This window comes from Cololabis saira, chromosome 10, assembly GCF_033807715.1.
Source record: "Cololabis saira isolate AMF1-May2022 chromosome 10, fColSai1.1, whole genome shotgun sequence".
NCBI lineage: Eukaryota > Metazoa > Chordata > Actinopteri > Beloniformes > Belonidae > Cololabis > Cololabis saira.
In genome coordinates, this window is record NC_084596.1 from 34246686 (window position 1) to 34264677 (window position 17992).

At 40.3% G+C, this 17992-nt stretch overlaps 1 protein-coding gene across 2 annotated transcripts in view; it reads right to left on the reverse strand.

Annotated features, from left to right (window-relative positions):
* Positions 1–17992, reverse strand: part of agla (amylo-alpha-1, 6-glucosidase, 4-alpha-glucanotransferase a) — a 38162-nt gene that overhangs the window by 10368 nt on the left and 9802 nt on the right. Inside the window, exons 6-24 of one of the 2 annotated variants that reach the window (XM_061732693.1) lie at positions 16579–16760; positions 15558–15669; positions 13510–13636; positions 12306–12408; positions 11126–11223; positions 10239–10378; positions 9079–9266; positions 6949–7072; positions 4843–5006; positions 4613–4714; positions 3646–3801; positions 3419–3569; positions 3136–3260; positions 2863–2975; positions 2569–2703; positions 1801–1931; positions 1565–1701; positions 1310–1443; positions 38–213 (exon numbers count right to left, since the gene is read on the reverse strand). In XM_061732693.1, the coding sequence (XP_061588677.1) occupies positions 38–213; positions 1310–1443; positions 1565–1701; positions 1801–1931; positions 2569–2703; positions 2863–2975; positions 3136–3260; positions 3419–3569; positions 3646–3801; positions 4613–4714; positions 4843–5006; positions 6949–7072; positions 9079–9266; positions 10239–10378; positions 11126–11223; positions 12306–12408; positions 13510–13636; positions 15558–15669; positions 16579–16760 (2598 nt within the window). Of the gene's footprint in view, positions 1–37; positions 214–1309; positions 1444–1564; positions 1702–1800; positions 1932–2568; positions 2704–2862; positions 2976–3135; positions 3261–3418; positions 3570–3645; positions 3802–4612; positions 4715–4842; positions 5007–6948; positions 7073–7233; positions 7358–9078; positions 9267–10238; positions 10379–11125; positions 11224–12305; positions 12409–13509; positions 13637–15557; positions 15670–16578; positions 16761–17992 lie in introns of both variants that reach the window. The other variant, XM_061732692.1, reaches the window with a different exon arrangement.

A 17992-nucleotide genomic window follows, 5' to 3' on the forward strand; every position in this document is an offset into this window, starting at 1 on the left:
GCCAGTAAAGGTTTCAAAGAAAGACCAAAGCGTCTACCTGCAGCCATTGAAACACAGCACTGCTCCTTCTGGCCGGTTACTGGACTTATGCGGTATGGGATGTCCGCTAATTTTGCTGAAATGGGTGGAAGAGCAGAGAAGCGTCCAACAGCACACATCTGGATAGAACCCAGTGCGAGGTGACGAGCGAAGGTGGAACCATTCTGAATGAAGCTGTTTTAAAACAGAAATGTGTTTTCACAAAATCACAATTAAAGGCAGCATGTTCTGACAAAAATAAATGTTTTTTTCTATGAGAGGATTTGTGAGAATGTATCTAAAATTACACATCAGTTTGTTTGGGTCTGAGGCTGAAAGTACACTATTCAGCACAATATGTTGTTTTTCAAGGTCTTGATACTGATAACATGATGCTGATGTGTCAAAAGAAATGTTTCCTTATTCGTCAATCAGCAGATCAGTGAGGTCCTCCTTGTGTCCCATTTTTAAAACCATATCATATCATCATACATGACTTTCTGGAAAAATTACAAAAGATTTACAAAAAAAACGTTATTCTTGTAAACCTACGATTTCATTTTTATAATGATCAATATACATTCTCATAAAATGTTTCATGTTTTGTTAGTGGTAGTGTACCGGCCCTCTGCTGGCCCTTATCGAGAGTTTCTGTCTGAGTTTTCAGATTTCCTTTCTGGTTTATTGATCCGCACAGACAAAGTCCTCATAGTGGGTGACTTTAACATTCATATGGACATTGACAGTGATAGCTTTAAGTTAGCTATTAATTTTCTTGTAGAATCGATGGGCATCTCGCAAAAAGGAAATTAATCAACACTCTGCTTTAATCATTCTCGCTCTCGTCCTCGCCTAATGGTGTGGAAACTGATAATGTGTCGCCTGTGAACTCCCCATTTTTTTAAACATTTGAATTTAACATTAAATTAATTTGTTAAAGCGCACGTTATTTTAGCAAATGTCCATCTGATAATGCTGCAGATACATTTTTAAACATAGTCTCATAAAAAAGCCCTTTGCATGCTAGAACAGCTTATTATCATCAATGAAGTTTATAAAAATAATCCACGTTTTCTGTTCAGCACTGTAGCCAGCCTGATAAAGAGTCACAACTCTCTTGACCCAGACATTCGAATTACAGCGAATTACAGACTAATTCCCAACCTTCAGTTTATATCTAAAATCCTGGAAGTTCTGTAAATGAGATGATTATCAAAAGAACTAAGGTCAGTGATGAAAAACCTCAAAGATAGGCTCAAAAGGCACGAATACACACACAAACAGATCTTACCCTGACATGAGTTTGAAAGTTGCATCCAGGGCTGCAGTGTAAGTACAAACAATGATTGAATCGAAGTAGCAAGGGATAAGGTAGCGCGGCATGTGCTTCAGGTATTCAAACATGGCTGCCAACCACTGACCAACCTGCAAAAACAATGTTGCAAAAGGTGCTCTGCTGCAGAAATGTCAATCTTACTGTGATGCAAGTCTTTAGTCACATGGCAAAAGAGGCATCATCATTTGTCTCCTTTATGCTGCTGCTCACCTGTGCCAGGGGCCCCTCCCTGTTTATCAGCCTGTTGGAGACATAGTCTATGAGCCAGTCTCCTTCTCTGAGGTTACTACACACAGGATGACCCAGGTCATTCTTGGGACGGATATCAGCTAACACTGATATCAGACCTGGAAGGAGATTAACATTTTTTTTATTTTCAAGTCACACATACACACACACAATAGATGCACCAGAATCTGAGTGGTAGCAAAAAAATTTTCAGTGACCTTGAAGTCCTGCATATTTCAGGCTCTCCCAGCCGGGGATACCGTAACCGCCTCCACCGTTCTCTACTTCCTCTGATTCACAGCAAAACAGCAGCGTATTCATGTCTGCCAGCGTCAGCTTGGACATCAGCCTGTGACATTCACAGGTTTTTAAAGTTCACATCTGCAGCTTTACAAGCAAACTGTACACGTCACTGTGTTTCTTTCTGCATCTAGTAGCACCATGCATCTTTATCTTATGATCTTTTTCTAGATCAACACCCCAAACTGCATCAAACAGTACATGTGACATTGTTTGTTTCAATATATATATATCCTGTTTCCTTCTATGTTGGTAACTTGGTAGCTTTTCAACTTACAAAAAAACTTGAGTAAGTATTTTTCTTCTTTAAACACTTACTCTTTAGAAAAAAGGAAGGAAAAAAATCCCTCAATGCAACTTGCACTAAAGTGTGCCTGCTGTCCTGTAATCAAGGTGACATCACCAGATTAAACTCATCAGATCATGTGCACCTCTTCCTGAAAAATCTCAGATCTCAAACTACTGATTAAGAACTGCAACTTGTTAACTGACTCAGATGCATCAAATCTGCACATTTTACTTTTAAAAGTGAGAAACTTAAAACAATGTTGTGTTCATCCCTTTATTATGCTGCAGTGTTTAATTTATGAAAACTAGACTACATTATATTCCAGAATGGTTGAAATAGGTTGACAACACCTGATGTATTTGTATAACATGAGCGGCGAGAGAAAGGGTGGACTCACTGCGCCAGGGGTTTCTGCAGAGCTGCTGGTGTGTTATCATCCGGTACGCTGCCTTTCTTGTACTTCGGGCTGAACTGGGACAGATAGTAGCGCAACACACCCACCAGTTTCTGAGCTTTGGAGTCCAAATTAATTCTGTCAAGCAGAAAACAGGTGAAAAATTAATGAGAAATGACAGCAACATGGAATCCATTCAGATACAGTTTACATACGCTGTAATTATAAAGTGTCTGAAAATTGTGGCTCAACGCACATACAAACACCACTGATGCAGAATTTGTGCGTGCCCATTACCTGAAGGCGATGGTGCTGCCAGGTGTGAACTTTTGGAATTGAATTTCCTGCACAAACTCTGATCTGCCTTTGGATGTCACTCCACTGTGTTTCACCACCGAGCTCTGCTCCAGCTGTGCACACAACATAACTGCACTTAAAACCAGACTCTTCATTATGACACGTTCACATTAGTCTTATGAAGTATAAAAAAGTTGATAAATGATTGCATCAGGCCGTGTCAGTAGTACATAAAATACAAAAGACAGCAGAACTGATTACAACAGTTTGTACCGAAATATGCTCTTTTATTTCCACTGTGTATTCTGGCATGCCATTGATGTATTTCTCATCCTTCTCATAACTCCCAGCATGCCTTTCCACCGTCCTGGCCTCCAGTATAATTTCTTCTATCTGACCTGCAGACAGAGCCAAAATAATAAGTCTCAGAACTGAAATATGTTCAACAAACTCACCAAGAAAATCCTGCTGCAATTAAATGTTAAATATTATACCACAAAAAAACATGAACACATGTTTGACATCTAACATCAGGTTGACAATGCCGTCGTCGTACCAGGTATGTACATGGGTGGGGAGTTGATGTCGTAATGGTGGTGTTGGGGGTTCCAGAAGGCCGTCTTGCTCACTGTTACCACAGACTGGTGGGTGCTGGGACAGTGACGAGTAACAGCAACGATATCTGCGTCCACCTGGTCTACGTAGACCTGATAACAAGCGTGAGACCAATGAGCACCGCGCTACACTGCTTCATCTGCAGAGTGTTACAGAACAGTACTGCACCTGCATGAATCCCTGGGTGGCCAGTTCCTGGTGCAGTTTGTTTAGCGCCAGTTTCCCGGCAATAACACCGGTCTGGAAACCAACTTCCCCCGTGGAGCTGGCGGCTGCTGATGGATTCCACTTGGGGTAGAAGCGCTCCTCCTTCACCACAGATATCTGCACACAAACAAGCTTGTTAGTTCCTGGAAGAGTGGTGCAGGTGGCAACTGGTGCAGTAGAACCCAGTACCATTGATTGGTACCGTTGAACCATTTATTCATATATGCTATTATTAAATACAATTAATACAATGGTTTGGGGGAAAAATTTTGGATTAAAGAGGATTTGTATAGGAAAATGAATATAGGAAATACAGTATTACAGGTGAACAAAGAGCCTCAGTATGCAGCCATGCCACCAGCGGCTCCGCCCCTTCTGGGACGATTGCAGCCAAGATCTCCCCCATAGACTCATGTATTATCTGTTTGTTTCACATCACAAAGTTCGGCATAATAACAAAGACAAATTGGCAGTGAAACAATCGGGTCCTTCCAAGACCAAATTTAAACATCAAATAAGCTTCTATAAAGGGCGGAGAAATCTTACAACTGTAGAGTTTTTTGCTGCTGGTTTGACTGCAAAAAGTGAATAAAGACAAACGGTACTGGTTCTGTTATTCTACAAGGTAGCAATCTTCCAACAGTAAAGACTTTATTTGTGAGATTTTTACAGTTCTTTGTAATTTTCTAATATTGTAGACACATTTTAAGTAATTAATTCAATTAACTAATAAGTAATAAATTGGCAATCACCAGCTTGAAGCCTATTTGTTATAAAAGTGTGATTACAATGCACCAGAATTGTATAAATTGGGAATTTTTGAATTTTTATCTATTTATTTTTTAAGAACCATGTGTCCTACATGGTCCTACACGATAAGATGAAATTATGATGAACAGCAGCAACTGTTTGTGTCTTTTGAACTGACCTGGTGTGGTACTAATTCATCATATCCTCTGGTGGAGCCGGTGGCGCAGCAGGCCATAGACACGATGGCAGAACTGGGCAGGGAGTCCAGCGCTGAGCGAAGCTGTAAAACAAGAGTCCAAGCAGTTAAAAACCTGAGACTCATCTGCCTTAGCAATGAGAAACAGAGAGTACAGTAAAATACGCATACGATTATCTTTAGTCATACAGCCTCACCCTCAACGGACTCACCTGAATGGGGCACTCGTTGTCATGGGTAACGTCCAGGAACATGGCGTGGGCGATGGACGGCATCAGGGGGCGCAGACTGGGCTGGACAAAGGCTCCCACGGGCTCACCTCCGTAACGGTAGACCAGTCGACCCTCTTCATGGCTGTCACCAGCTGACATGGCCTCTGCGAGGACGAGGAAGGAGGGTTTGAAAGAAAAAAAAGGCTTATGAAAAAAATGGGAAAGGTGTGGATATTTTTCTGGCCAGTAAATTCACACATTACAGCTTTCTACAGTTCCAGTTTATTTTAATCAACTAAAGCAAGACATTTCTCTCAGCGAGCTAATCTACATCACAAACTCAGCCTTAGCAAAGATAATTTCAGATCCTGTAAGGATTTAGTTCAAGTGAAATGTGTCAACAGCTTGTTAATGCTTGATAGTTATGTGGTTCTCTTTTACAAAAAGAATGACGACAAATTTTGAATTTTTTTGCACAAAATCTTGGATTTACTAACTAGCTTTATAATTAAAAGTGTAAAAAATCTGTTAAATTTCCACAAAAGTAAGTAGCCAATCAAACAAAGCCACTCCCACACACTGCTCACGTTACACTGGATTCTTATTGGTGTGTTTGCACACAGCAGGCCAGTTTTATAACATCGACTGAATAACAGGACTCTTGCTGGTAAGAGCAGCGTTTTCAGCGTCGCCAGCTCACCCTTATACACAAAAGTCCACTCTATTTCATTTCAGTTACTCCCTCCAAATGCATTAGAGGTGCAACAAAAATGTCCCACCTTTTACCCTCAGGGCTCTGATAGCACTGGGGTATAATCGGCTCTCTGAGCTTTTATTGCACGTTAACTAAATCTCCATCTGTTTAGTTTCTATAAGTCAGTCATTTGATGTTCTGATGGTCTTCTTTGGTCGCTGTGACCTTACTTTGGAAACAAGGATATGATTATCACTGTTCCCCTTTAGTAACTTTTAATTTACCCATGAACCTGAGAAAAGCCCCGTCTGTTTTCTAAAGAACAATAAGACTTAGTTCTGATATCATCATCATCTTTTCTGGTTTTGGTTTGTGCAGCTGTGGTTTTGGTACTGTACTGTGGTACAGTAGGTAGAGTAGGCCGGTACACTATAACCCAACATTACTCACAAATACCCTCATCGGGGGGTTTGTGTGAAATCAAAAGTGCCGCTGTATGGAGTTTATTATAGAGGTACGAGTGTGTTCAATTGAATTTATTCATTATAAAGTACTTTACAGAAGCCTGACAAGGTTAAGATGATGGACGTAACTACAAACTATTTACCATTCAATTACTGACCTGAAAACATCAGAAACCAAAATGACTTTTCGTCAACTTATTTTCAAATTGGTGTTTAAAATCATGCAACTTAAATTAGCTTCGGGTTTACATGAGAAAATTTCAATGTGTTTGCAGACATTTGGACCTGCTGTGTACAAACTAAAATCAGTATCCACAAAAGTAGCCAAACACATTTAGTAATATTTAGTAAACATTGACCAATGTCTGCTTGTAGCTGTGGCATTAGATCTACAATAATATGTACAGGACGGTCTCAGAAAATTTGAATATTGTGATTTTCTGTAATGCAATTACAAAAACAAAAATGTCATACATTCTGGATTCATTACAAATCAACTGAAATATTGCAAGCCTTTTATTATTTTAATATTGCTGATCATGGCTTACAGCTTAATAAAACTCAAATATCCTATCTCAAAACATTTTAATATTCTGGGAATCTTAATCTTAAACTATAAGCCATAATCAGCAATATTAAAATAATAAAAGGCTTGCAATATTTCAGTTGATTTGTAACGAATCCTGAATGTATGACATTTTTGTTTTTTTTATTGCATTACAGAAAATAAAGAACTTTATCACAATATTCAAATTTCCTGAGACAGTCCTGTACATTGACCATGTGTGGCACCAATTAAATGTTTGAAATGGCTGATGATTAAAAAATGAATGGTATCCATACGTTTGATTGGTAGTTTTTGTGTAAGAGTTGTGATCAACGCTTCAACACATACTGAAGTAAATACTGTGTATTTAGGTGTGTAAATCAACACGTGGAGTGCCGTACCTCGTATAAGCGATGTTATTCCTAGCCTGGTAACAAAGATATTATCCAGCTCCTCGCTGCCCGTGAACAGCTCAGCCACCACATACAGGTTAGGACACACTCTTCTGGCCACGCCCAGCAAGAACTGGTCAGTCGCAGCAAAACAAAGCGCCAGGAAACGTGCACGTGCAGGGAGCAGTTAAAGAACACAGAACAACAAAAGAAAAGGGAGATGTTTGGGGGAAGTGAGGTAAAGGTGCAGTAGAAAAAAAAAAAGCACAACAGTTAGTCCGTTAATGTCTGTACCTCGTATAAGGCTGCTAATTCCCAGTCGGTTAACGAACACATTGTCTATGAGCTCGCTGCCTGTAAAGAGTTCAGCTATCACATACAGATTGGGTCTCACGGCTCTGGCTGCATCTAACATGGCCTAGACAAGACAATACAGCGGCGTTACACACAGGGAGAGAAGAAGAAGAAGCAGCTGTTAACGTGGATTCACTTGAATAAAAAACAGTCTACATTAACTACATACACTCAGGTTTTAAAACCCAAACATAAACAGGTTATGGACTAAAAGGCATCTGCTACCAGTGTCAGCCGGAAAATCAGACTATGAAGATCATGTTCTTTGATTTCTCCAGTGGATTCAACACCATCCACCCCGCATTACTACCTAAAAAAGTTTGAAAGAGAGCCTCAAGAATCACCTGGATTACAGACTACCTGACAGACAGACCACAGTTTGTGAGATTGAACGGTCGTGAGTCTGACCAGGTGGTCAGGAGCACCACAGGGAATTGTACTCTCACCCCTCCTCTTCATGCTGTACACCTCAGACTTCCAGTACAAGTTGGAGTCATCTGCAGAAATACTCAGATGAATCTGCAGTTTTGGGGTGTTTCAGTGATGGACAAGAGACTGAGTACAGAGAACTGGTGGACAGTTTTCTGGCATGGTGCAGGAACACTCATCTCATCTCAGAGGAGATCATTGTGGATTTTAGGAGAGCCAGGACTAAATACCCCAGTGTTCACCTGGACAGCAGACTGGACTGGAGATACAGCACTGATGAAAGGACAGAGCAGACTTTACTTCTTAAGGAAGCTCAGGTCCGTCAGTGTTTGCATCAAGCTGGTGTTTATCCTCTATAGTCTGTTGTGGGGAGTTCAGTCACATCTGCAGCCGTCTGTGGGGGAGCAGCAACAGAACCAGCGACGTAAAGAAACGGAACAAACTGATCAAACAGGCTATTTCTGTTCTGGTGTCTCTTGAGCGGATTGTCTTAAGGAGTATACTTCATAAAATGAAGAAGATCAAGGACAACCCTGCTCAACCTCTTCCCAACCCAGTGATTCAGTAACAGAGTGTCTTTAGTCAGAGGTTCTTCAGACCCACTGCAACACAGACTTCTACAGGAGATCCTTCAGACCTGCATGGGAGCTCCTTCCTGCCCACAGATATAAACCTCTACAGTGACTCTGTAAAGAGACCTAAATGTTGACTACTGCAACAATTAATTTCCCTACAGTGATTGATAAAATATTCTGAATTAAACTGAAATAAATGATAAAAAAAAAGATATTCTAGGAGTGAAATCCCTTCAAAGATGGTGTTGACTATTTAACACACCTTCCAACAAAGTTAAAAACTGCTAACACAAAAAGAGAAGACAAGACATCCAGAATTAGAGCCAGAAACAGATTAAAGACAGAACCGTTCTTCAATATTTCTCATAAGTCACATTATTTAACATCTAGCTGGTCAAAAATAAAATACTTGGAAGAGTGACGTGTTTCATTTTGATCTTTTTTACAACTGTGTTCAACGTCTGCTCTTTACATTCACATGACACGCTCTGTTCACTTGATTCATTCACTTAGATCGAGAGGGACAGACACTGATGCAGAGCAAGAGATAGATAGAGATTTAAAAAAAGAATAGAATACCAATATTAGACAATTGAGGGGCTAAAAACCACTGACTTGATTCAACCATTACTTAAAATCCAAAAGTTAAAAAAAGCTTACCAGATGCACTTTTTCATTACTACACTGTCAGAAAGCTGCTGGACTAGACTGAGATTTTGATTCTGTGCTAAATGAGAGTAGTTCAGGATCTCCTCACTATGACATGACAACGTAACGATACCTCAGCAACGTGAAGAGGAGTAGAATGGCAGTTGTCCAGTCTGACGCCATGGAAATGTTTGGCTGTAATTTCAGTGTATTTCTGCATGTGCGCCCACAGGTACGGGCAGTCCTTGGGTCCTTTCCCATATCGGAGCTTGACACTGTCACCCCAGCAGATCAACTCCCGACGTATGTACACGTTGGAGCCTGTGGAGTAAAAACAGACCATCCAACACTAAATAATAAAGTCATGATATTGTCATTTTTGTATTGTTTTTCATTTTAAACATATATACTGCATCCACATGTACACGCATGGAGAAATTTGTTGGAACCCTTTTATTTAACAAAGAAAAACCCACAGTGGTCAATGAAATAAACTTGAAACTAACTAAAGTATTCACGAATAAAAAACAACTAGATCATTTAACCAAAAGCCACAAAGCTTGTGGGAGAATGTCCTTCAGAAACATGAGACCGAAGCTTCTGTGAAAGTCACATCATTTTGCAAAAAATTTAAAAAGAAGACTGAAGCTGCTGTGAAACATAGAGGAGGCTCAGTTATGTTCTGGAGCTGCTTTGCTGCGTGTGATACATGATGTGTGAAATCTGAAGATATTCTGGAGACAAATGTGCTGCCCAGTGTCAGAAAACATGGTGTCAGTCACAAGTCACGAGTCCTCCAACATGATAATGATCCAAAACACAACTACAAACCCCCAAAAATGACTAAGAGCAACACATTGGACTATTCTTAAATGTCCTTCTATGAGTCCTGATCTAGATCCTGTTGAACATCTGTAGAAACAACTGGAACATCTGGAGAAGAAACCTTCCCCACCTGAGACATCTGGAGGTGTTTGGACCAGAACACCCGTCTACAGGTGCACAAGTCTCACTGAGAGATACAGAAACCACTTCATTGCAGCAATGGCCTCAAAAGTTTGTACGGTTAAATTAAGTTTAAGTTTCCTTAATTCATTTTTTTTATAATTCTTTGAACCAAAATTCAAAATCATTGTCAGTAAATTATTATTTATTATTACTTTTGTCAGTTTCATGTTATTTTAGGCACCACTGTGAGTTTTTCTGTCCTCATTTAAAGGCCACCAACAATCATCCACGTCTGCACATTTATTCCTGCGCTTCAACTGAATTTGTTGACGGTGCGTACAGTACCTGGCTCTGCAAAGTTGCGTAGTGGATCATCACCCATCACCCAACCGTTGTGAGCCAAAAAGTGCACCATCTTCTCCGGCAGATCAAGCAGCTTCATCTCCGTGTCCAAAGTCATCTCCTCAAATGGGAAGGTGAAGTACCTGAGGCAAAGACAGGAAAACAGCTTGACTCAACAACACTCCCAGCTACCCGGCTGAACCTGAACCTCACATAGATATACATCTCACAGAGAGGACCCTTAATACAGACGGGTTCTTATCTGCCCCAATATTAGTGATTGAAAATGGGATTATTTTGTCTTTTCTTCTGACAAATTCATGTAATTTACTGAGTAGTAACAAAAAAAAAAAAAAGCGTCGCCGCTTGGAGCTTCTTTGACTCTCATTTTTTAACTAGATATCAAACACAAGCCACAGACCCAGCAGCACATCTATCATCTCCTCGATCTTCTACATCTTTAGTGTTATTGTCTTCTCTGTTTAGATCACACAATCAAATACGTCACAGCAGCTTCGCTCCTACTTCTCATCTGGGTGTCTAAAATAAACGAGGGCAAGGCGAGTCGAGTCGGGCTGAGTAGGTGCTAGTGGAAAAGCGCCATAAGTGATCGACTTCACCTGTCTTGGTTTTTTACTGCAAGAATTTAACTTTGGGGATTAACCAATGGAAAGTAAAAAAGACAAATAAAGTAACTATGTGGTGAACAAAAAAACATTTCTACTCCTCTATATAGTTTCTAACCACTTTATGAGTGTAAACAGTCGTATTTTGTAAGAGATTATAAAGGGAAAGAAAAGCCAACTGTTTTGGCTGACATTTAAAAGGTGTAGGGGCTTTATTTTCCACCCATCTACCCCCCAACAACCCACCTCTTTAGGAGCCCTTACCTGGTGACCAGAGGATTTTTCCTGGTTACAGGACCCAGTTTGGGGCCGTGATCAGCCAGTCGTTCATACACTATGTTTCCCACGAGGCAGTTGATCGCCTGACGGGACAAAAGAGAAACGAAGAAAAATGATTTCTTGTAACGAAGCACAGTTGACATTCAGCATACGCAGTTTTTTATGTAAACGGTTCGGGATTTAAACAATTACAGAAATACAAAAAAAGAAAAAACAATGAGCCTCAGAGAAATGAAATGCTCAGTATTTATAATATTAAGATTCCCATCATCTTGCTACGTAAACGGGTGGCATCAGTAGATGCCAGGCAGACAGTTTAGAGGCCAAGTATTGATTGTGAACTCATGGCCATGTATTTATACCATCCTTGCAGTGAGGGAGGAATATTTGCTTGATAAAGCAGCAAATGTCAACAAGAAGTATCACTGCGATTAAGTGATATAAATGAATCTTCTCTTACTACCAGTCTTGCTCAGGTAAAACACACAAATGCCCATCTGTCCACATCATGAACATGTTAATGCTCTTTTATAGATCTAATTTTAAACAGCAGACAGCCTTAGGAGCACGGATGATGCAGCTCCACAAACAGCCGGCCACAAAGCATCTTTCAGGAAGTTTTACAGCGATTTGTGCCCGAGGGCCGAGACGGCGATGTTATCGCCAGCTGTTGGTCCTCACAACAGCGCTGGCATACCCTTAGCGCTGCCACTGAAATAACATACAGGACTGTCTCACAAAATTAGAATATTGTGATAAAGTTCTTTATTTTCTGTAATGCAATTAAAAAAACAAAAATGTCATACATTCTGGATTCATTACAAATCAACTGAAATATTCCAAGCCTTTTATTATTTTAATAATGCTGATTATGGCTTACAGTTTAAGATTAAGATTCCCAGAATATTCAAATTTTTTGAGATGGGATATTTGAGTTTTCTTAAGCTGTAAACCATAATAGGCAATATTAAAATAATAAAAGGCTTGCAAAATTTCAGTTGATTTGTAATGAATCCAGGATGTATGACATTTTTGTTTTTTGTAATTGCATTACAGAAAATCACAATATTCTAATTTTCTGAGACAGTCCTGTAATCAGTGTGATTCCCTTCACACGCTGCATCCACGATGCTGGAGTTCCTACTGTGTCACCAATAAACTTTACCTGCTCCTGATGCTGGTGTACGACGTGATGCTGCTCCCCGTTATACTCCACCAGCCGCTGCCTCAGCCAACCACAACACTCCTCAATATGATTTGGGGAGTAGCTAAAGAGAGGAGTGACATGTAGAAAGAATCCAGGTTAACATTACTGATTAGAAATGTTTGTGCAGCAGCTCAAAGCTTTACAGTGGCAAGAAAAAGCGTGGGGGCGGGGCCACGATCTGGGGTTACCGCAGTTGGTCAAAGTTATGAGGAAGATCCATCAGTGGATGTTTTCTTCCCTGACCACATTCACGATGACTGTGCCAGGATTCATCAGGCTCAACTCGTAACAGAGCGGTTCAGGGGGCACGGGACATCATTTAGACTCATAAACTGGCCATGACGGAGTCCACATTAAGAATCTTTGGGATGTGAAGACGTGTTTCTGAATGCTCTGCATGTTGCTAGTTAGTATAACAAAGTGTTTCACTGAGGTAACCACTGCTGCGTCGCCATCAACAGGTCATTTCATCATTTCAGCTTCAGAAGACAATATGGTGGCAAAGTAAAGTGAAAACCACAATATTAAAACTAAAACTACAGTCATTTAGAAAAAATAAAATAAATGATTGATCTTCATCAAATCTCACAGATCTTATCAATCCAGTTGGCTTTTCCATGACCCGACTCCAACTTTCAAGATTCTAAGTAAATACGTTTGCACAGTCCCAGTCCCTCAGGGGTCGTGTTCAGGGTCTCTGAGAACCGCCTCAAAGCTACTTTTATTGTTATAGACGCAAATATAAATGAAATTAAATGACATTGACTTGAATTACACCAGAGTGTAAACGAGCTTCATATCACTAGAACTAGCAAACTTCGTTGCTTTAATGGCAGCTGGATGCATAATAGTACAAAATGAACTGCGTAACTTGTGACTCTCCCTCCGCTCTAAAACAGTTGCATGGTTTAGGAACAGTTTAGTACATTTCACCTATTCAGTTTTTCCTTGATTTGGGTAAACGGGAATGACGTCATTTTTCAGATCAGACATCGTTGGGTCATTTTTTTGTAATAATATGGCTAATGGTGGATGTAACTTGCTCAGCAGACTAACTGGAACCACATGCACATCAGCCATCCACCTGTCGGTATCAAACTGTGAATCGGTTGTGCTGGGAGTCGCCTCGAATGAACTTTACAACTTACTGTTTTGGTCTCACCTGTGAGGTACAAATGTCTCCAAAGCAAAGTCCATGTCCAATGTGTTGCCATAACGACGAAACTCCGGGTCCTGGACTATATGAAATTCTTTCTTCCCTCCAGTCTTATGATGGTCTGGTTTAGAGCCTAAATACAAAAACAAAAATCACTTGTTTTTTAAAACAGCCACTGTCATTTGTTAGGGGAAAATCTGAGATTTGTAACAGCTTTGACTAAAAAAAGAAAAGAAAAAGAGGGAAATCAGTAAATAATCAGGATTGAAGTTGCAGTGGCTGCCTAATTCAGACCTGGAGCTCTTTCATTTCTGTGTTTTGCACAATGCAAGAACATCTCAGCACGGCGCCAAGATGAAAGTTAATGCAGGAAACACTCACGCCATGTCTGAACCCTGTCTTGAAGTTGAAGGAAACTCAAGAGTTCAAGCAACCGTGGATCTATAATTCGATGATAAAGAGTGTGAACTTCCCAAACGGACCCAAACCAAGTCAATCAAAGCAGTTTTGACTTAGAGATTGTAATTACTACATATTTAATTTCTCCTCATAGATTCAAAAAGTATTTGAGAATTTGAAGTGAAAATGTAATTTCACTTAAGGGAGGACGAGCGTTCCTGCAGACAAGCCGCAGGAGTTTCAGCCGTTGCAATGAGGGTCTAAAAAGGGATGACTGTAAAAGAATCTCCGTCCACGATGTTGAGTCGGCTACCAACAAAGTTATGACGATAAATTAAGTGGGCTTAGTTGAGCCGGTTAACCCTCACGTCCCTACTCAGACCCAGGGTTGTTTCACGTCCAGAGTTCTCCTTTCAAAGATGCTGAACTTGACTGCAGCGCTGAGTGACGACCCCCTGACGTGTCCGGCTGCCGAGAGCCGACAGAACACAGACGGTGGAGGAGACGCTGATTTTGGTGACGTCCCACTTCCTCCAGTTTATACAGGACTGTCTCAGAAAATGAGAATATTGTGATACTTCCGGCGCAGTAGAGGATGGCGGCCACGGTGATTTGGTGCGTGTTACTTTGTCTGTTTTTGTTAAATAACGCAGTTTTCTGCTATGGCACCCGGCGCTCTTTCACCAGAGAAGAGCTGATGAACATTAGAGGAACAACTCCAGCGGATTTATTTGCAGACTCACCCGGCACTTTAAAACCTCATTTTGTACATTTCCGGTCTACATTTTATTTTACTGTTTATACTTTTTATTGTTTATACATCTCATTTCATTTTATCTCTTACATATTGCTTTTATAATTGTCTTGTGTTGCACCAATCACCATAACAAATTCCTCGTGTGAAAACTTGGCAATAAACCCTTTTCTGATTCTGATTCTGATAAAGTTCTTTATTTTCTGTAATGCAATAAAAAAAAAAGTCATACATTCTGGATTCATTACAAATCAACTGAAATATTGCAAGCCTTTTATTATTTTAATATTGCCGATTATGGCTTACAGCTTAAGATTCCCAGAATATTCTAATTTTTTGAGATAGGATATTTGAGTTTTCTTAAGCTGTAAGCCATGATCAGCAATATTAAAATAATAAAAGGCTTGCAATATTTCAGTTGATTTGTAATGAATCCAGAATGTATGACATTTTTGCATTACAGAAAATAAAGGACTTTATCACAATATTCTAATTTTCTGAGACAGTCCGGTATACTTCAACATAAAGACGACAGACATCTCCAACAACTGGGGCGTCTCCTAACACGAACCCTAAAGAGCAGAACCCCCCTCCTAAGATTCAGCACGGTAGCTTACTGCTGCTCGAGTGCAAATCTTTTTTCCACCTCGACACAAAAACAACAAGAGAGACGGACAACTTCCCCGAGACACGAGAGATACTGGCAGTCTCAGTCTTGTCAAAGCTCCCCTGAGAAAGCTGCATCTTTTGTTCACCTGTTCATCAACTTTCTGAATGGATGCAAATGTTAACAATTGTGTTGTTTTGTTTTGTTATTTATAAAAAGTGTCTGTTTTTGAGTAAAAGGCTACTCATGTGAAGTGTCTGAGCTTCCCAGAGACGCCCGTCTGGATTCACGCACCGTTTTGCAGCAGGACTCTGAACTGCTCCACGGCAGGGTCCACCTTGACCAGGAAGAACTCCCACAGTTTGATCTGCGGAAACACGTCCTCCCACAGCACAGTGCGGACGGCCTGGCGGACACACGGACACAGAGACACACTATTTATGGGCTGCAAGAAACACCATGTGGAGTATTTGCGTGAATGACTGAATAAAATCACAGCCTAAAGAGTTTCCTAGTAATAAAAACTCATGAACACACCACAAGGGGAAAACAACGTTTAAAGGGAAATAAAAGGAAACTGAAATGTACAAGTTTCAGTGTAACCTGCAAAGGTCCAAAAATTTGGAATGAGATTGATAGATCTAGCTATAAAAGAGTCTGGATCTCTCAATTTTTAAAAAGAGACTAAAACAAAAATTGTTATTAAATTATGTCTCTTATTAAATTTTTTATGTACCAATACCTGATGTATTATTTTTATAAGAATATCTTTGTATCTAGGAAATCTGAGGAGTTCTCAAGGTTTTATTGTGTGTTTTTTCTTTTTTAGGTTATAAGGTTATTATATGTATATGTATTATATGTGTAATTTATAGTTGTTCTGCTGTGTGACTGGGCCCCTATTCATAAGCTACAGTAGCTTCTGGGGAGTCCCATTTTACAAACCTCAATTGATTGATTATTATCTGTATTTGTGTTTTTTAATTATTTGTAAATAAACTCTAAACAAAAACCAAAAAAAAAAAAGTCAGTTCCCGTGTTCTTCTCATTGTCATTTTCTCTACTTTTGAGGATAATGCTGCTAAGTAAAGCTGTTTTGTGTCATTACCATTTTTTTGCTTGTGTGACAGTCAAATAAGCTCATTGAAGAGAACGTTGATGTTCTCGTGGGACATACATTCAGCGTGTGCTGTTAATGCTGTTATCAATGCTGTGGTGTTAAAAATAATGACGGTTGTGATCTCATCCACAGAATTAATTTGTACTAAGAGGACGTGTCACATCCAGTTATTTGCAGCGTGAGTTTGGACCCTACGTTCAGATGGCTGTCGTTGGTGATGTTAGGAGGAAGACCCTTGTCCTTGTAGCGTCCGTCTGCTACTCGGGTGGTGAGGTGCCAGATGGCTCGGTCCAGGACCCAGGCGGGCCGGAGGTGAGGGGAGTTCACCAGGTTATAGCCGCACTCCGGGTGCTTCTTTATCCAGGGACTGTTTGCAGCTGCACACGACAACAGACAAGAAAACATAAACAATTAAACTCTATTAGACAGGTTTAGACTAAAGAACATCATGTGAATACATATTGTTTTTATTTTACTTCTTTATGGGTATAATTGGGTACAAAATGCATTCATCTGAGAGGAAACAAAACTTTATTACAGTTGCAGGAGATCATACCCTCTCTTATAATAATAAATCAGAAAAAAATCTTTGTTCTTTTAAATGGTGACAACGTTTTTTCAGTGTTTTCTAAACACCTGCTGACGGTCAGTAAAAGAGTGAATCAATCACTCGGTGTGCATTTAACCTTTTAGCCTGTCTCATTTTACTGGCTGACCTTTTCCAGGAGAGAGAGGGAAGAAGAAGTGAGAAGGGTAGAGGGCCAGACCAAAGTACGCCAGGCTAATAATAAAAGACAGCTCACCCTGAACAGAGCTGCAGGAGTGGCAGGGAGGAGACGACGTGCAGGAGGGTAGGAACAAAGATGGTGCTGGAGCAGACACTATACATGTACTGTATCACTAGGTCAGAGTAAACTCTACACTTTCCCAGCGCTTGAAAACCTTAATATTTCACTGGTCAACACTGACATTCAACTGCCTAACAGTCAAAAGTCTGGACACCCCTTCCCATCCACCTACGGTAGGCGTGTCCAAACTTTTGACTCAGGGTTTATATATTTGGACAAATTTAGCCCAGATATCCAGATTTAAATCTGCTCTGCAGGTACGCCTAGATTATTAAATATGCCCAAAGTCTTGAAGAGCCAATCAAATCTGTCTATTCTTGTAGACAGTCTCAACTCCCCCCCCCCCCCCCCCTTGGATCAGGAGACCCTAAGGATCGTTTTCAAACCCTAGATTTGGGTCTGATCTATCAGACGACCCTTTTGGCACATTTGTATCAGATTTAGGAAGATTTATGCCCCTGAGGATCATAATCTTTCAAATATTAGTGTTTTCAGTGTCTGCATCAGCTAAACTCCAGCCACCAGATGATGGACTCAGGAATCTCCAGGGACACATTGGGGTCGCTGCAGGCATTATCCAATCAGAGGGAAGCAAAAAGTACACGTGCTACTACAGTTTTAAAGTTAAGCAGTAGGAAATTAAGTTTTTTTTTTCCTTTTTCTTTTTGTTCTTTGGCTGCTAACTGAGTTTTTGTCACATATTGGCCATATTACATGTGCGGAGTCCTTGCTTTCACATGTTAGCAGCTCTTAACTTTGCT